This window comes from Loxodonta africana, chromosome 6 (genome assembly GCF_030014295.1).
Source record: "Loxodonta africana isolate mLoxAfr1 chromosome 6, mLoxAfr1.hap2, whole genome shotgun sequence".
Lineage (NCBI taxonomy): Eukaryota > Metazoa > Chordata > Mammalia > Proboscidea > Elephantidae > Loxodonta > Loxodonta africana.
The window spans coordinates 106,985,746-107,005,493 of NC_087347.1; the positions used below are offsets into that span (position 1 = coordinate 106,985,746).

A 19,748-nucleotide genomic window follows, 5' to 3' on the forward strand; every position below is an offset into this window, starting at 1 on the left:
ATGTCTAAGATGCTAGCAAGGTGGGAAGGAACCGGGAGTAGTTGCAGCCCTTTGGGCCTTCCAAAAACCTGCCTCTTCTGACTCCCTTTGTGTCTGTTTCTTCCATCTCGTTTTAATTTCATCTACATTTGCTCTACATCTACTCCTATAGTTTTTCACTATCTTCTTACAGTCTCAGTTCTGTTCTGTGATTCTAGTATTTCTATTCCTCCTGAATTTCAGGCTTAAATATTTAACTGCCTATTGGATATCTCTTCTCTAATGTCTCACAAGCACCCCACACTTGGTATACCCAAAACAGTAGAAAATGATATAAATTTGGACTCAGAGATCTGAATTTCAAACTCTAACATTTAAGGATGATGATTAAGATATTTGGCTTCAGTTTCCTCATCAAATACTGTCTTAAAATTCCACTCAGCAAACACTGTTATCCACGTAACCATCTCCTGATGCCTGGATCATTGGAATAACCTCCTAGCTTATCTCTCACTTCCACCTTCACTTCATTGCAGTCTATTCTCAACACAGTAGGTAGAGTAATTCTTTAAAAAATTAGCCAGATTGTGTCACTCTGGTCAGAAGTTTCCAATGTTTCCCCACCTTGCTTTTTTAGTATAATAACCTTTATCTGCCTCCCCAACCCCGTATTCTCTGACTTCAAGATCTCCCGGTACCCTCTCTTATTCCTACAGTCACATTGATCACCTTAACCAAACCCACTGTCATCAAGTGGATCCTGACTCATAGCGGCCCTATAGGACAGAGTAGAACTGCCCCATCTGGTTTCCAAGGAGGGCCTCGTGGATTTGAACTACTAACCTTTTGGTTAGTAGCCATAGCACTTAACCACTATTTCATGTTCCTTAAATTTGCTGGAACCCTTCTGCCTCATGGCCTTAGCATACAGACTGTAGCCAATGACTTTTTACTCAAATGGCTATCACTCTTATTTTCTACAAGCTTTACTGAAAGGTAACATTCTCTGTGATAGATTCTCTGACCACTCTGTTTAAAATTGTACCCCCTTCCTCCAAACCTTAATCTGCTTTATTTTTCTCCATAGGGATTATCTTTTAGAATAATATATAATTAATTCATTAATTTTTGTTGTTCTTGTTTATATCTTTCCACTATAATGTAAACTCCATGATGGCAGTGATTTCTGCTTTTTTTTTTTTTTTTCCACTGTTGTATCCCTGGTGCCTTAAACATAGTAGAAACTCTATAAAATTTGTCAAATAAGCACAGGAATGACTAATTAAGATATGGTAGGTAGAAGAGATTTGTGAACTAAAATGTGTGATAGAAATACTATGCATTATTCTCTCTATATATATATTAAAATATATTTGTTGATCATTTACTGTGTCAGGCACTATGCAATAACATTTAGTACGGCCTCCATTTCCTTCAGTTCTCCCAATAGCAATTTGTTATAGTGTCAGAGGAGTGAAGAAGACAAAAATCTAGCATGTAGAGATCATAACTCAAGTGTAGTATAGGGACATTGAATATTCATTCAGAAAATTATGGGATAGTGTTGGTTTATACCTGTTGTCCCAATGTAATTATTAATAAGACTTCTGTCACTCTTGAACTCATCCCAGTTTGGTGATAAATCATATGGCCTTTCTGACTATAAGCAATGGAATTTGAATTTCATTCTGTGTCCAGCCCTTGCATTAATTCCAAAAGTTTTATGACTGTCTGAGGAAAAAATTAAACTACTCTTACACTTCTTCTAAGACTGATTTGTCCATTCTTCTGGAAGTCCATGGTATATTCAATATTGTTTGCTAAAACCAGTTTGAATGCATCAATTCTTCTTCTGTCTTCCAAGAACATCGTGTTTAGTAAAGTAGGTGGCCAGCAAAAATAAAGGAAACTCTCAATGAGATGGATTAACACAGTGGTCATACCATTGGACTCAAATGTACCAAGAATCATGAAGATAACACAGCACCAGACAACATTCATTTTTTTTATACATAAGGTCGCCTTGAGTCAGAACTGACTCAACAGCAACTACCAACAACAAGTCTAGCGCTGGAACATACCTATCAGTATCATACACTACTGTTTGGTGGACAGAACTCAGATCATGATACCTGAATGTCATTTCAATTTCAGTAGAAAAAAATTTTTTTAATCTTCAGAATCATTGTAATAATCATAGCCTTGGCAACGTTGTTTGCTCTACTCTTTTCTTGAAATGTCCTGTTTTCTCTTTTCACTTATCCAAATCCTACCCATCTTAAAAGTAATGCTTACATCTCCGTGTAGTCTTTGAATTTATTTGCATCTGTCTCTACCTATCCTATCTTCTTTTAACAAGCATTTCTCATATCAGTCATTCTAACATTTTGTATACAAAGTAACTGACAGCTTCTTTCCTTTTTTTTTTTTTTAATTTTATCATGTTTTAGGTGAAAGTTTACAGTGCAAATTAGTTTCACATTCAAAAATTTATACACAAATTGTTTTGTGACATTGATTGCAATCTCCACGATGTACCAGTGCTCTCTCCCTTTCCATTTCTAGCCCAGGTTCCCTATGTCCATTCACCCAGTTTTCCCGTCCTTTCCTGCCTTCTAGTCTTTGCTTTTAGGCAGGTGTTGCCCATTTAGTCCTGTACACTTGATTGAACTAAAAAGCACATTCCTCACATGCGTTATCGTTTGCTTTATAGGCCTATCTAATCGTTAGCTGAAGGGTGGACTTTGGGAGTGGCTTCAGTTCTGAGTTAGCAGGGTGTCCAGGCACTGTAGTCTCAGGGGTCCTCCACCTTCTGTCAGACTAGTAAGTCTAGTCTTTCTTTGTGAATTTGAATTTTGTTCTACATTTTCCTCCTCCTCTGTCTGGGACACTCTATTGTGATCCCTGTTAAAGTGGTAGTTGGTGGTAGCTGGGCACCATCTAGTTCTTCTGGGCTTGGGCTGGTGGAGGCTGTGGTTCATGTGGTCCACTAATCCTTTAGGCTAATATTTTCCTTGTCTTTGGTTTTTTTCATTCTCCTTTGCTCCGGACAGGACAGGACCAATAGGCATACCTTAGATATTGTCTTTTCCTTCACCAAAGTTAACCCTTGCCTGCTGTCTAGTTAGTGATTTCCTTTCCTACCATCCCACCCTCCTCATAACTATCAAAGGTTTTTTTTTTTTTCTGCGTGTAAACCTTTTCTTGGGTTTTTGTAACAGTGGTCTCAAACAATATTTGTCCTTTTGTGATTGACTTATTTCACTCAGCATAATGCCCTTCAGATTCATCCATGTTGTGAGATGTTTTGAGGATCCATCATTGTTCTTTATCGTTGTATAGTATTCCATTGTGTGTATGTACCAAAATTTGTTTACTCATTCATCTGTTGATGGGCACTTAGGTAGTTTCCATCTTTGTGCTATTGTGAATAATGCTACAGTGAGCATAGGTGTCCATATGTCTATTTGTGTGATGGCTCTTATTTCTCTAGGATATATTCCTAGAAGTGGAATTGCTGGATTGTTTGGTATTTCTATATCTAGCTGTTTAAGAAGGCACAATATTGTTTTACACAGTGGTTTTTGCATTCGCACCAACAATGCATAAGATTTCCAGTCTCCCTGCAATCTCTCCAACATTTGTCAGTTTCTGTTTTTTTTTTCTTTTTTGATTAGTGACAGATGCTATCTCATTGTAGTTTTGATTTGCATTTCTCTAATGTCTAATGATCTCGAGCATTTCCTCATGTGTCTGTTAACTGCCTGAATGTTTTCTTTGGTGAAGTGTCTGTTCATTTCCTTTGCCCATTTTTTAATTGAATTATTTGTCTTTTTTGTTGTTAAGGTGTTGAAGTATTCTAGGGATTTTAGAGATTAGATCTTTGTTACATATGTCATAGCCAAATTTTTTTTCTTAGTCTGTAGTTTTGTTTTTTACTCTTTTGGTAAAGTCTTTTGATGAACATAGTGTTTAATTTTTAGGAGCTCCCAGTTATCTAGTTTATCTTCTAGTGTTTGTGCATTGTTAGTTATGGTTTATATTGTATTTATGCCATATATTATGACCCCTAGCTTTGTCCCTATTTTTTCTTCCATGGTCTTTATCGGTCTTTGATCCATTTTGGGTTATTTTTTTGCATTTGGTGTGAGGTATGGGTCCTGTTTCATTGTTTTATAAATGGACATCCAGTTTTGCCACCACCATTCATTAAAAAGACTGCCTTTTCCCCATTTAATGGACTTTGGTCCTCTGTCAAATATCAGCTCACCATAGGTGGATGGCTTCTTGATTCTGTTCCATTGGTCTATGTGTCTGCCATTGTACCCGTACCAAGCTGTTGTGGATACCATGGCTGTATAGTAGGTTCTGAGATCAGGTAGTATGAGGCCTCCTACTTGGTTCTTTTTCTTCAATAATGTTTTGCTTATCCAGTTCCTCTTTCCTTTCCATATAAAATTGGTGATTAGTTTTTCCATCTCATTAAAGAATGCTATTGGCATTTTGATTGTAATTGCATTATATCTGTAGATCACTTTGGGTAGAATTGGCATTTTCACAATGTTGAGCCTTCCTTCCTATCTGTGAGCATGGTATGTTTTTTGTAGGCCTCTTTTGGCTTCTCGCAGTAGTGTTTTGTAGTTTTCTTTGTATAGGTCTTTTATATCTCTGGTTAGATTTATTCCTAAGTGTTTTATCTTTTTAGGGGCTGTGGTATTGTTTTTGTGATTTCCTTTCCAAAGTTCTCTTTGTTCGTGTATAGTAATCCAACTGATTTTTGTATGTTGATCTTGGATCCTGCTACCCTGTTGAATCTTGGTATTAAATTTCAGTAGTTTTCTTGTGGGATCTTTGGCATTTTCTATGTATAGGACCATACCCACCAAAACCCGTATAGGATCATATAGGATCATATCATCTACAAATAGGGATAATTGTACTTCTTCATTTCCAGTTTGGATGCCCTTTATTTATTCTTCTTGCCTTATTGCTGTATCTGGAACTTCCAGCACAAAGTTAAACAGGAGTTTTTTTTTTTTTTTTTTTTTTAAGTCTGTCTGCATAAGCAGCCTACTCCATCCTCGAAGGTCAATACTGTAACCTCTTCATCTTTGATTCCATAGCAAATAATCCAGGGCCAAATATAGAGTAGATGTTCAAGCAACTAGATATAATAAATAAAAAAAATTTCTGATAATGGTGGTGATGAGCGTGGTGGTGGTAGTGGTTGAATTTACAGAAAAACATAATAGGATAAGATAAAATTGTAGGTATTGTCAGGAAACCTCTACAGTTTGAGAATAAAAATCTTAATTATATACCCACATCTGTAGATTAAAGTGGGGTGTGTGTGTAATGCACATTTACAAAAACTGTGCTGGGTGGAGAGAGGTTCAGGAAGCAGAGGGAAAGATATACCATATTTCATGAAATCTGTGATATCATTAACTATTAACTGGCATCATTATTTTGTATATTACTAGGAAAAAATTGCCAAATAAACAATGGCCTTTCTTATCACTTAAAATTTTTATTTGATACTTACCAAGTGATCTCACTTATAACCATCTAATGATAGGTGTCTTTTATCATAAATAACACTCGTATATCCATAACAAAAAAGGAAAAATAAATGAAATCAAATGGCTAAAATAAAAAGGAGTTCCTAAAACTCTTTGATATTCAGAGGTTTTATGACACATCTTAATTTCAGATATGTTGAAATTGTAAAAAAAAGAAATGTTGTTTGAGAATCAATGAAATATTTTGTTAAATGTATCCAGAAGATATGAGTAAGTACATTGCAAAAAAACAACACCCAACTAGTATACTAGGACTCAAGGGAAAGCTACAGATCCCAAATATTCTAAAACAATGGTAGGACTTTTGAGACACAATCAACTGTAGAAAACCAGAGTTAGAGAAGAACTTTATGGATGTTTACTAGTACTTTTTCCTTCCTGTAGCAGAAGCTGCCACATAGGAGATCATGGGGAAAAAGGGAGGAAAATACTGTGATGTTGGGTATGTAATTGATGTAGATACTTGGAGCCCCAGTATCAGGATTTACTTTCCCCTAGTGGGTGATTCAGGATTAAATACTCAGAGATCACAAAGGGCCACATAAATAAAAGACTACATCAGCCTGAGACCAGAAGAGCTAGATGGTGTCTGGCTACAACCAATGACTGCCCTGACAGGGAACACAACAGAGAATCCCTGATGGAGCAGGAGAGCAGTGGGATGCAGACCTCAAATTCTTGTAAAAAGACCAGACTTAATGCTGCTGAGACTAGAAGGACCCCAGAAGTCATGGTCCCCAGACATTCTGTTAGCCCAAGACTGGAACCATTCCCAAAGCCAACTCTTCAGACAGGGATTGGACTGGACTCTATGATAGAAAATGATATTGGTGAGGAGTGAGCTTCTTGGATTAAGTAGACACATGAGACTATATGGGCAGCTCCTGTCTGGAGGTGAGATGAGAAGGCAGAAGGGGACAGAAGCTAGCTGAATAGACATGGGAATACAGTGTGGAAAGAAGGAGTATGCTGTCTCATTGGGGGAAAGCAACTAGGAGTATATGAAAAAAAAAACAAGGTGTATATAAATTTTTCTATGATAGACTGACTTGATTTGTAAACTTTCTCTTAAAGCACAATAAAAATAAAAATAAATAAATATTCAGAGATTAAGTTATAATTACAATATTTAACCCTTATTATTGATTTTTCTGTCTCTTGAAGCCAAGGAAGAAGCTTAAATTTGCATGCTAAGAGTTTCTGCTTGGGATCAACATCTTCTATAAAACTCATTGCTGGGCTATCTGTATGCCTTATTTGGTATGATAAAGCCTGTAGTCATAAACATGAACAGAATTGTTAACTATGTCAAAAGTGCGTGTTTGAGCTCAGTGGCTAAAATTAAAAAAAAAAAAAAATTAGCTCAGTTTTGCTGATGAGTGGAAAATGTGGTTCATATCCATGTACCTTTTATGTATCGCTTTCTCACATTTCATCTTTGTACTGCTCTTGTGTTCATGCTCAGATCATTCATATTTTATTTTGAAACATTTTCATTTTCAGATCAGCAGGTGTGTGATCCTGGTGAATTTCTTTGCCACGATCACGTGACTTGTGTCGCCCAGAGCTGGCTGTGTGATGGGGACCCTGACTGCCCTGATGATTCAGACGAGTCTTTAGATACCTGTGAGTAGAAAGGTTCTCATGCCGTTTGAATTTATCTTATATGTGAAACTAAACGTCAGTTGTTTTCACAGATGACTGCTGTTCTAGTTGATTCTTCCCCCGCCCCCAAATAGTCTAAGAAGCCTAAAACCTTTTATTTTTTTCCTTTAAAACGAATATATGAATGAGACCATCAAATACATTTGCATAGTGTGAATTAACTTATGAAGGGAAGAAAATGGAAGGTGAATTATTTCAATGTGATTGTGATAATATTAGAAAAAAATCACTGGAAGAGGAAAAAAACTGTTTAAAAAACATAGCACTAAAAGAGAGAAGACCCATCATAGTAATTTATTTCACACATTATGAGACCAAAAAATATATATATAAGAGGAACAGAAAGAAATCAAGCTTTAGCTATCATGTTATTTCTATTAATCTCTTAATGCACTATACAAATAATCAAGCATGTTTTCTTTTGAAATTAAAAGATAGAAACCTTATCTATCTTCGCATATAAATTTGGACTTTTGCCTTTATAATATCAGATTTGGGAGCCTTTCAGATACACAGATCCTAATTGTAGTCATATTTCTGTATCTGACTTGTAGTCTACCAAAGGCTATGCCCACATTATGAATGTCACTATAACAAAATTATAAATAAAAACATGGCCATGGATAAATCTGCCATGCTTTTTTTTTTTTTTAAATATGCAGTATTATAAGGCATATAATCAGTCCCCTAAATCTTAATATGGCTATTCCTAGCACTGCCAATAGCAGTCTGTCCTGCTGTAACCATGTATGCTGGTGTGTCAGTGTCATGCTCAAAGCAACCACACAGTTCTGTGAGGCCAAAGGAAAAACAATTTGTCATCCTTACTGCCTGATACTGTGGAGATAATAATTATCAATTATATCTTCTCTTTTTGTCTTCTTGTTTACCAGTCTTGCAGAAAGGACCACTATATGCTCCGATGAAAACCTCGCTTTTAGAAAGCAGAGGCAATGTGTCTCAATTTTCTTTATATTTGCTAGTCTTTGTATAGTTTTTCAACATGTGAGTGCTTAAGTATTTGTATTAATTGCTTCTCTTCCCTTTACTTGGAATAGAATCACTTCTTCCAAAGGAGAATGTTGATTGCTACAGTTCTAATTTTCACCAACTCAATGCTCAAAATATTTATGGACTCCCTGTAGGATAGACAAGATTCTAAGCATGATAAGACAGAAAAGAAAAACAATGAATAACAATAATAAAAAATGTTAGTGAATAAATAAAATGTGGTATAGCCATGCAATGGAATATTACTCAGCAATAAAAAGGAATGACACCCTCATACATGCTACAGCATAGATGAAGCTTAGAAAGGGAAAGAAGCCAATCACAAAAGACTCCATATTGTATGATACCATTCATATAAAATATTCGGAATAGCCAAATTTATAAGGACAGAAAGTAGATAAATGGTTTCCAGGGACTGAGGGAGATGGATTGGAGGGAATGGGGAATGCCTGCTAATGGCTAAGGGGCTTCTTTTGGGGGTGATGAAAATACACTAAAATTAGATTGTGACGATGGTCGCAGCACTGAATATGCTAAAAAAAAGTATACTTTGAATGAATTGTGTGGTATGTGCATTATATCTTAATAAAACTGTTTCAAATGGGAAAATAAAGGACAAATGTCAATATTGCTCATATAGGTACAGATGGTATAGTAATAAGAAAAGACTAAAACAATAATAAATGCTCTGATCATGAATTATATATGTGTGTGTGTGTGTGTGTGTGTGTGGATGGGATCATATTTCGATGCTATTAACTCTTTAATCTTTATTCTTTCCCTATTCATGTGTGAGCTGTGAATTCTGTCCTTGTTAGCCAAAGGAAAGACTGATATGACACAATTATAAAGTAAAAATCAGATTCTTGAATGTTGGTCTTGGCATCTTGTATTCAGCCCTGTTGCTCCCACCAAATCTTTGATCAGGAAAATGATAGAGAAGTGAGATCTGTGGTAGAGGTCAGGTTTAAGGTAAAGCAACTTCAAATTGCCAGCTTGGCAGGTTTCAAAACAGTAGGGATGAAATGGTCACATGTCATGACTAGGAAGGCGTTCCCTTCATGCTGGTGAAGAAATAGAGAAAAATGTTGTTTCCTTTGTGCTTAAGACAAAGATCAGCAGGGGTTTCAAACTGGAGAGCTTTTGTGGTAAAGAAGGGGAAAAAGTAGAACAATAAGTGAAGCTCAAACAGGAAAAGAAGACCTATCAGTGAAAGCCACAGCGGATAGAAGATGAAAATTCTACCCCTCCATGCCCACTCAATGCCTGTAGCAACATGGTTGGTACCCAGCAGGTACAAAACAGTGGACCAGGCCTACTGTGGTATCCTGGTATAGATACCATACCAGTGGACCATACACCCTGATTGACCGGGTGTCTGCTCTGAGTGTTGGATGTCACTACCACAATGGTGGTAAAATATTTTGAATATCTACACTACCCAGAAGGCAGATACCATCTTGGTTTTGGGAAAAGCAGTAGGTCCTTCAATTCATGGAAGTTAGGGTTGTTGGCAGACTGAAGCTTCAAATTAGAAAGTATATTTGAGTTAATTAAAAATAGGCACATTTTCTACTTGCTTAGTTTGTTAAATAAAATCCATACCTGCTCAAGATATTTTTGACATTTTTAATTATATACTTATTTTCCTCTCCAATAAAATTTGATGGATTCAATTAAATAAAAAGGTTTCATTGTTCTGGTCATTCTGACATCAAAATTGTTGAATAGCCTTAATGGCAACACTACAACTATTCTTACATCAGTGTAGCCACATAACAAGGGCAGAAAAATAATTATTTTTCTACCTGGGTGTTTAATCTGGGCAACATATTTGCATCTACATTTAATTAGCCTGTTTCAGATAAGTGGTTTCAGTCAGTACCAACTGAAATCTGGATGGGCATAGGAAAAAAAAAAAAGCTTTATGAAAAATATCAGACTTTTTCAAATGTAAATTTCTCAATCCAGATGTTCACAATTACCATTTTCCCTAATCACAGTGCTTTGTAATGTGTTGTTTTACGCTATTCTTATGGAGTCATAATGGACCTACATAAAATAATTGCATTATAATTGTATGAAAGTATACATCCAGCATGAAAGATAAATACCAGAAATTGAAAACCTTAAACGTTAATTCTCAGGAAGGGCAATTTCGTGCTCAGTGTATGAACTAAAGTCTGTTATCTTTGATTCGAAGACAAAGAATGTTGTGTCTACAAAATATTAGATGAAAACTGCTGATTCAATGCACTTATTTATTTTCTTTCCCAAATCCATTTAACCTTTAATATGACAGGGAGACCAATCTAGCATAGAATTTTGTCATGACATTGTGAAGGCTCTGAAGTGACAAAATGTTAACAGGAAACAGATATTGCTGCGGATGTAGAATAGCTTTCCTTGTGAAACATTGGTGGTTGAAATGCTTTGGAAGATAAATATGCATAAAGGAGAACAAGGAATAATAAAGTTTAGATAGTGGAGAATATGAGAAGTTGATTTTCCTTCTCTTCTGTGACTGTTGAATCATCAGGCTCTAGGGGTGTGTTCTAGTTTCCATGAGGCAGTTGGTAAATATCACTGACAGCAGCAATACATGATAAGGAAGGGTTGTTGCATGAGCTTGGCTTACCACTAATCTCATGGCATGTTGGGATGAGATATTTAAATATGCAATTAGAGAAATTTAATAAATACACACCAATGAATATGTGTCTTTAGCGCTATACTAATATATATATATATATATTTCTGCATATTGCTCAAAATAATTTTTTAAAGCGTCTAAATATTAACACTACATTTGGGTCCTTTGAGGACATGAAAATTGAAAATTGGTGAAATCACCGTCTTTCCTCTCAGTACCTTCAAACCAGTGTTGCTTGTCTGGTGTGGAGTGTTTGATGAGAATTAAAGTGACATGGAGAAACGTTTACCTGTGGAATGAAAGCTTGGTCCCACCTGTGGCAGGGAAGTCTTTTTGAAAGGCACTTTTATTCTGAGATTTCAAAATTTAATTCCTTCTAGGATTTTCTGTTGAACACTTAATGATGTTGTTATACGTAACACTAAATTCTACCTTTGCAAGTCACGAAGGTATTAGCTACGCTATTTCTCCTTCTTCTCTTTGGCTCTGCATTTAAAAAAAAATTACCCTTTAGAAAATCGTTTAGAGAACTCTTCAATTCCAGGCCATGTTTCAGATACAATGACTCATTGATCAACCAAGCAGAGTAAAAATTTCCTTATGAGAGAGTAATAATTGCAACCTGGATAGTTGCTGGGACAATTTGCACATTGTCTCCACTCTGTTGCATTCTTACCACTGCGTCACCAGGACTCCATTCTGTTCTTTAGCATGGATCAATAAACTTTTTTTACTGTAAATGTTCAGTTAGTAAATGTTAGGCTTTGCAGGCCCATATGATCTTTGTTGCATGTCCTTCTTTATTTCTGTCAGTTTGTTTTTTTTGTTGTTTGTTTTTTCCAATGCTTTAAAATGAGAAAAACATTCTTAGCTTGCCATCTGTACAAAAACAGGCTGCCAATGCATTTGGCCCACAGGCTATAGTTAGCCAGCCTGTGTTCTCTGATCATTGCTGAACCATACCTGCTATGTAGTGGAGGAGTTAAGTCTGTGCTCAGGTACTGTGGCCACATGGACTGGCAGAGCCCACAAAGTAGACACATACAGCATAGAGCTGCGTGTGCACACATGACACGGGGTGCCTGACTGAGGCAATATGGTGTAGTCCACAAATGTTGTTTTTATAGTATTTTTTAATACCTCCATCTTGGTTAGGGTTACTTTTGATCACGTGTAAAAAAAGCCCCCAAAACAGGAACTACAGGAGTTTGTTTTCCTCTTATAAAAAGTTGTAAACGTGGACAGTGCAGGATTGATATAGCAGCTCCAAAATGACACCAGGCTTCTATCTTTCTGTTCTGCCATCCTGAGCATGTAGCTGTCAGTCTTCCAGTCGTAGTATGGCTACTCCATCTCCTCTAGTAGGTATTTCCATTTCAGGCAGGAAGAAGGGAAACAGAATAGAGCAACAGGCAAGTCCAAGCTGAGTCTCTCTGTCAGGAAAATAGTTGTTCTTCTAGAAAACACACCCAATTTATTTCTGCTTGGCCAGAACTAAGTCATATGAGAGAGCGGAATGATGAATATTTTCAAAGGAATCTTTACTTTTCAAAATAAAATATGGGGATCTCCCAGTAAAGAACAAGGGTAGAAAAGATACTGGGCACCTCTTATTAAAGAGGAGCCCTGGTGGTGCAGTGGTTAAAGCTATGGTGACCTATGGCTGCTAACCAAAAGGTTGGCATTTTGAATCCACCAGCTGCTCTTTGGAAACTGTATAGGGCAGTTCTACTCTGTTCTGTAGGATTGTTATGAGTCCGATCGACTCGAAGGCAACGAGTTTTTCACTGGTATTAATACAGACAATAGGTAGCAGGTGCCACAGGCACTGTACTCTGCTTCCTTGTCTCTTCCCACTTCCTTGGCAGTGATATGCACAGTGAGCGATCATGGCTTCTGTGTCCTAACTGCTTCACTCTAAAGCCTAGTCCTTCCTTGCATTTGTTTGCTCTCAGGCAACTAATTTATGCCTTTCTGTTCCTCCCCTAGTTCATCTGTACAATGAAAACGATAGTACCTGCTACACAGTAAAGTGCTTAGAATAGTGCCTGTTATATAGTAAGAGCTCCACTGTGCCCCACACCTCATCCTACTTTTCAGACTTTCAAAAGTCAGAAAAAAATACCTTGCTCTGAAGGTCTTTTGATAGAGCATCCAAATGCCCCCTCTTGGTAGCCCCTGTCCCATTCTTCCCAAAATCTAATTGGAAACTGTTTTTTTTTTTTTTTTTCTCTCTCAGGATGTAGCTAGGAATCAATTTAACTTGCCACATACACTCATACCAGTTAACGATTTTTAAGTATGTTATACTTCAGACATCGTGGCAAAATTGGTACAGAGGCTATTTGGGGGCGGATGGCTCTAGGAAATTTTTCCAGCCACATCGTATTGACTAGTTGGCTAAAATGAAAACACATGGGTTAAAAAAGTAAATACATTACTGTAATTGATCAAGGGAATAATAGTATTCTAATGACAATAAAAAAAAAGCCCTGAAATTTATATGTTATAATCTCATTTTAATAGATGAGAAAATTGAGTTTCTGATCATAAATGACATACTGAGATTATCAAGTTCCTGAGTTGGAAAATCAAAATTCAAACCTAGTGTTTTACATGAAAATATCTGTAGTCTTATCTCTTAAGGACTATCTTAGTGCCTTCCATGATGAAGTCATTGTCTTCCTTCAGTGCCCCTCAAGATTGGCTGTTATTGTAAAAGCAGAGTTTACGTTTCTTTGAACTTGCCCTCTTTTTTTGAAAAGCTGAGGTAAAGAAGAGCCCAGCTCCTAATGGGGCCCCCTTAGGGCATCTAATTTAAAACTGTGGTGTCATTTGAAATACATGGAAGACCATCCCAGCAGGGTTGTTTCACACTGGCTTTGGAAGTGATCAGTTCTAATTGAACAATGCAGTAAAAATAACAAGTCTCCTGGGTAATAGGAATAGAAGCATTTATTAAAAATGAAAATGGCTCTAAGTTATTAGGGTTAGATGTGACTCTGCATGAATTGTCCATTTGTTCTATTATATTTCTACTACTGGGGGATTTTAAACTTTATTTAGAGAGTAGGATGTTAATGAACTTCTGCTATCCACACAGCGACCCTTCCTCTAGGATATAAGGTAGGATTCTTTTTATAATTTCCTTCTAAACTTTCTATCTTTGACAGAGGTCAGAGAAATAAAATAGAATTCAGGTGGGAGGTTATTAGCAAACAGACACTGTCCTTTAAAAATATATAGTAGCATTGGGCACTGAAAGTAGACTATAAGAACAATAAAGTTGATGGAAGTATGGCTCTTGTTTCTAAGTAATAGTGATTTAGAGGTCACTTTGCAATGAGCTAATATATGACATCCACAAAGCTAAGTTTTTTGTTAGGTAGAGAAGCTGAAATGATCCTACAGATTAAAGGGAAAGCATATGAGACCCTTGAGGACAGTTTATGTCTCTTTCAATTCCTCTTGTTTTGCCCTTCATGTTATTCTGATGTGCCTCTCCTTAGCAATAGGGAGGCCAAAAACATTGACCCTTCCTTTAAAACAAAACAAAACAAAAAAACTCCTACTTCTGAACCCATGAAAAGTTTGATATGAAGGGGCAACAGGAAGGTAGGGAAAATGTCATTGTGTATTGAGCAGTTCTGGGTAATGTTGGTTCATTTCCCTAGCATGGTGGGCCCTGGGATGGTTGAGTGACATTTCACCTTTTTCTGTCCCACAGTGTGCTAATGGGCCTCTGAAAATTGGCCTCAGCAATTTCAGAAAAGGTTGATTGAAGCATAGGCAATAGAAATGAATGGACTACTGTTCATACAGGCAAGGCAAAATCAGCAATGAAAAGAACTTCCATTTTGCACTCAAGAAGCCACTGCTTTTTGGTTTGCTGATCCAAGATCACAGGTCACAATATACAAAGGGACCGTGTCCCTCAGACTGGACTGGAAACTATAGGGAATGATGTAAACTTGTTGTTGTTGGGTGCTGTTGAGTCAGTTCCAACTCACAGCGGCCCAATGTACGACAGAATGAAAGACACTGCCCGGTCCTGCATCATGCTCATAACTGTTGCTGTGCTTGAGCCCATTGTTGCAGCCACTGTGTCAATTCATTCCACTGAAGGTCTAAAGGAGGTAAAATGAAACAGATGAATTCTAGAGACAACTCTGGCAAAGTCTGCTTGACTTAATGGACGATGTACTATGAACAAACACTCGTGCCTGGCTCTGTGGGGGCAAAGCTGAAGGCTGAGCAAGGAGTCACCTTGGAAACTGTTCAATCCATCATTTATCTACAACCAATCTAGCATTTGGATCTTGGGATGAAGGCTTCTTACCTTTCATGGGCGAGCACATTTCTTCCTGAAGAGTATTTTATTCTTCATAGTCAGTAAATAAAATTTACATTTGACTTTCGCTCAGAAGTGCTTCTAAAATGACATATTTTTGCTAAATGAAGCACTAAAGCATGTTGTGTTCTAAGAACTTATTTTGAGTGACAATGTCTTTTTCTTTCTCTCTTTTTCCACGTCTTCCTGACCCCTGCCTAAAAACAGGATGTAAAACCATACTAAATGCCTATAGAATTTTAAGTATGACAAAGAATATCATCATCCTATGAATCACTATATTGGCCATGTTCAAGTTCAGGGAGTAGAACTGACTTCGGGTTGATTTATTGTTATTATTAAAAACTGCTTAACGTTAGCTTTCTTGATTTTTCAGGGTGGGAGAAATGTTCACAGGGAGAAAAGTTCATGCGAAGATGGGTAAAAGCAGGGCTTAGGTAGAAGGGAACCAATTCAGTGAATGTCGTTTATAGAAATCCCCTGAGCTCACAGGGTTTCTATTTCTTAACTGAAGAAAGATGCCTTAGGAGGGAAGTGTCTGTCTAAATTATTCACTGGTCAGCCTTGAAGGATCAGACACAAGAAGGCATAACCTCTCAACTGGCTCAAATCTTCATGGTATTCAGCAGCAAAGGAGAAAACAAATAAGCAAACACTTTGCTACTCCTCCAACTGAGTTCCCAAGAGAAAAGTAATCATTAATAAAAAACACTTGTCTTGGAATGTAACACTTGTCTTAGAATGTAACATGCAGCCATGAGCCTAATAATATTGTGGGAATGGTTTGTACATTTATAGTGCTCTATTACTTTCGGAAGCAGTTTCAGATTAGAATCATTAAATACCATTTGATCCTTGTAATTAGTTTTGGAGAAAGATAGGCCTTGTATTGTGGTTACTTTAAAAAAAGAGAGAAAGAGAGAAACCTGAGGCACAGACAGGCTGATACTTGGCCAAAAGTCTCACAGGTAATGAGTCACAAGACTCGGATAGGAACACCAAAGCATTTCCTGACTTCCTACTATAAACCGAAAAAACAATCATGTTGCGATAGAGCCAGCCTGACTCATGGTGATCCCATGTGTTATACAGTAGAAATACTTCATAGGGTTTTCTTGGCTGTTACCTTTACAGAAGCAGATCACCAGGCCTTTCTCCCATGGCACCATTGGGTGGGTTAGAACATCAACCTTTAGGTTAGTTGTTGTTGCTGTTATGTACCATTGAGTTGGTTCCAACTCATAGCACCCCCATGCACTGCTGGGTCCTGCACCATCCTCACAGCTATTGCTATGCTTGAGCCCATTGATTATTGCAGCCACTGTATTAATCCATCTCATTGAGGGTCTTCCTTTTTTTCATTGACCCTCTACTTTACCAAGCATGATGTCCTTTTCCAGGGGCTGATCCCTCCTAATAACATGTCTAAAGTATGTGAGACGTAGTCTCGCCATCCTTGCTTCTAAGGAGCATTCTGGTTGTACATCTTCCAAGACAGATTTGTTCGTTCTTTGGCAGTGCATGGTATATCCAATATTCTTTGCCAACACCACAATTCAAAGGCGTCAGTTCTTCTTCAGTCTTCCTTATTTATTGCCCAGCTTTCGCCTGCATATGAGGCAATTGAAAACACCATGGCTTGAGTCAGGTGCACCTTAGCCCTCAAGGTCACTTCTTTGCTTTTCAACACTTTAAAGAGATCTTTTGCAGCCAATTTGACCAATGCAATGCATCTTTTGATTTCTTGATTGCTGCTTCCATGGGTGTTGAATGTGGATCCAAGTAAAACGAAATCCTTGACGACCTCAATCTTTTCTTCGTTTATCAGGATATTGCTTATTGGTTCAGTTGTAGGGATTTTTGTTGTCTTTATGTTGAGGTGTAATCCATACTGAAGGCTGTGGTCTTTGATCTTTAGTAAGTGCTTCAAGTCCTTTTCACTTCAGCAAGCAAGGTTCTGTCATCTGCATAATGCAGGTTGTTAATGAATCTTCCTCTAATCCTGATGCCTTGTTCTTCTTCATAGAGTCCAGCTTCTCAGACTATATTTGCTCAGCATACAGATTGAACAGGTATGGTGAAAGGATCCAATCAGTTTCACCACCCATGAACATTTCCTATTATAGAGCTATTATATTTGCATTTATTTTTTGTAGTATCTAAGAATAATGTAGGGAATAGCCCCTCCCTTTTTTCTGGGAAATGCATACTAAACGTTACTAAATGTTAGAGTACAGTGGCATTCTAGGCCTGTTAAAGAGATATTAAATAAAATTCCCAGTGTCCAACGGAAAAGAAAGCTCAGGCCTCAGTAGTGACACTAAGAACATATATTTTAAATGTACAGTGTTATTCTTCTGTAAGTGAAAATTTTTTTTCAATAAATAATTAGTAGATGATGTTCTGCAGATTTATTATTTTTTTCAGATATTTGATGGATAATGGTTTGCTCCAAAATTAAAGAAAAAAAAAAATGCCTGCTTATCCCCCTTGTGATCTAGGACACTCCCTTAGAGGTACAGTTGGTACCATCACTGTAAAGCTATCTAGGTCTAACACAAAAATCAAATTTGGATATTAGACTAAATTACCATTATTCTATGAAGAAAATAGGAGAAATGTATAACTTTTGCTTATGAGCCATAGTATTCATATTCATAATAAATCTGTGTTGTTGTCATTGTATGCTCTCAAGTTAATTCTGATTCCTACTGACTCTATCTGATAGAGTAGAACTACCTCACAGGCTGTAATCTTTTTTGGGAGCAAATTGCCAGGTCTTTTCTCCCACAGAGCTGCAGGTGAGCTCAAACCACTGATCTTTTAGTTAGCAGCCAAGTGCTTGCCCATTGCTCACCCAGGATTCCTCAAATATATATTAGGTTGTTATAATATATTAGATACTATATTAGATTACTATAATACATAATTCTAAATCAAAAGTTGGGTTAGACAATAAGATAACATGCAATTTGACCATAAAAGGGGATGCTTCCACCCCTACATGGGTTTTTGGGGAGTTTTGTTACATTTTACTTCCAACAGTGTATGTAGGAGATAATTCAATTATTGAAATAAATGACATGCTATTTTCACTGAAATAGTGAACAAATTTTGTCACCAGAACTCAATTTCTCTTATGTGTGAATCTGCCTTATATAAAATGATAAATAATTTAGCATAGGTTAAAGAATAGCACTTGTACATGGTAGGACATTGAATAAGTGGTTGTTGCTTTTACGTGCTTTGAAGGACTGTACCTATTATGCGTGTGGGGCACAGTAGTCTCTCTCCTAGAGTACTTAAAAGCAACAACCATTTATTCAAAGCTCTACCATGTACAGAAGCCCTGGGGGCGTAGTGGTTAAGTGCTGAGGCTGCTAACCAAAAGGTCGGCAGCTGGGCGCTCCTTGGAAACTCTATCGGGCAGTTCTACTTTGTCGTATAGAGTCACTATGAGTTGGAATCACTCGACGGCAGTGGGTTTGTTTTTTTTTTTGGTTTTCTACCATGTACAAGGGTTATTCTTTAACCCATGCTAATTTATTTCTCATCTTATATATCCTGGTTAAGTATGCTAATCCCATGTTAAAGAAAATGATATGAAAAAGATGATGATGATGATAACTGACAAAATAATTAATATTGAACTAGATGCTCTGCTTTGAATCTTTCATAAAGTATCTACTTTGATCCTGACAACAACTCTGCATAGGGTGTCAGGTATAGTTGTTCAGGTTGTGTACATCACCACGGTGACATAAATATTGTAGACTGTGTGGACATATATGTTTTCCCATATTTCGAAGTAAGTTATCTTGAAAAGTGGAGAATATTGTCTAATTTGCACAAAGAAACTATATGAGCTAGTGGTGACTATGATAACCTTCATGGTACCCTTTGTAGATGTTAAAAATAAGCCTTAAGGGAAGTTCCTTGCCAGAGGTCTTACAGTAGGTAAGCTGCAACTGAACATGCTCCCATGCTATTCAGCCTCTTGGATGAGGCAGATGAGACTCAGAAAAGTGAGGTATATTCCCGAGGTCAAAGTGTTGACTCTCAGTGGAGGTGACATTTTCAAACATGACGCCTCACATTACACTCAAGTCAACATGCTTTCCATCGAACTACATTACAGATATAGATTTGGCTATTCCATGCATACACAACAAATTTTAATTGAATGCCTACTATGGGACAAGTCTTGTGATAGATGCTGGAAATGACATGATAAATATGTTACAGATGAAAGACATAGTGATAGCTGCAGGGGGGATTGTAATTTTTTTCCAATCAGAATGGACATTTTTATACGTGTGTGTATATTGTATAAATAATTGTGAAAGGTATATGAGGTAAAATTTATATATGTATATATATATGAATTTTATGTCCGTGAATATGGACAAATCTAACCTGGACAAAATAATCAATACCTTCAGCCTCTTTGCTTTCACTCACTCACATATAGACACACACACACACACACAACACACACACATTTAAA

General features: G+C 37.0%; 1 protein-coding gene across 1 annotated transcript in view; it reads left to right on the top strand.

The window, feature by feature from the left end:
• The first annotated feature begins 5,990 nt into the window (after positions 1–5,990).
• Positions 5,991–19,748, top strand: part of LRP1B (LDL receptor related protein 1B) — a 1,749,164-nt gene continuing 1,735,406 nt past the window's right edge. The window contains exon 1 of the mRNA XM_064287257.1: positions 5,991–7,187. Coding sequence (XP_064143327.1) covers positions 6,974–7,187 — 214 coding nt within the window. The 5' untranslated portion in view covers positions 5,991–6,973. The remainder of the gene's footprint in view (positions 7,188–19,748) is intronic.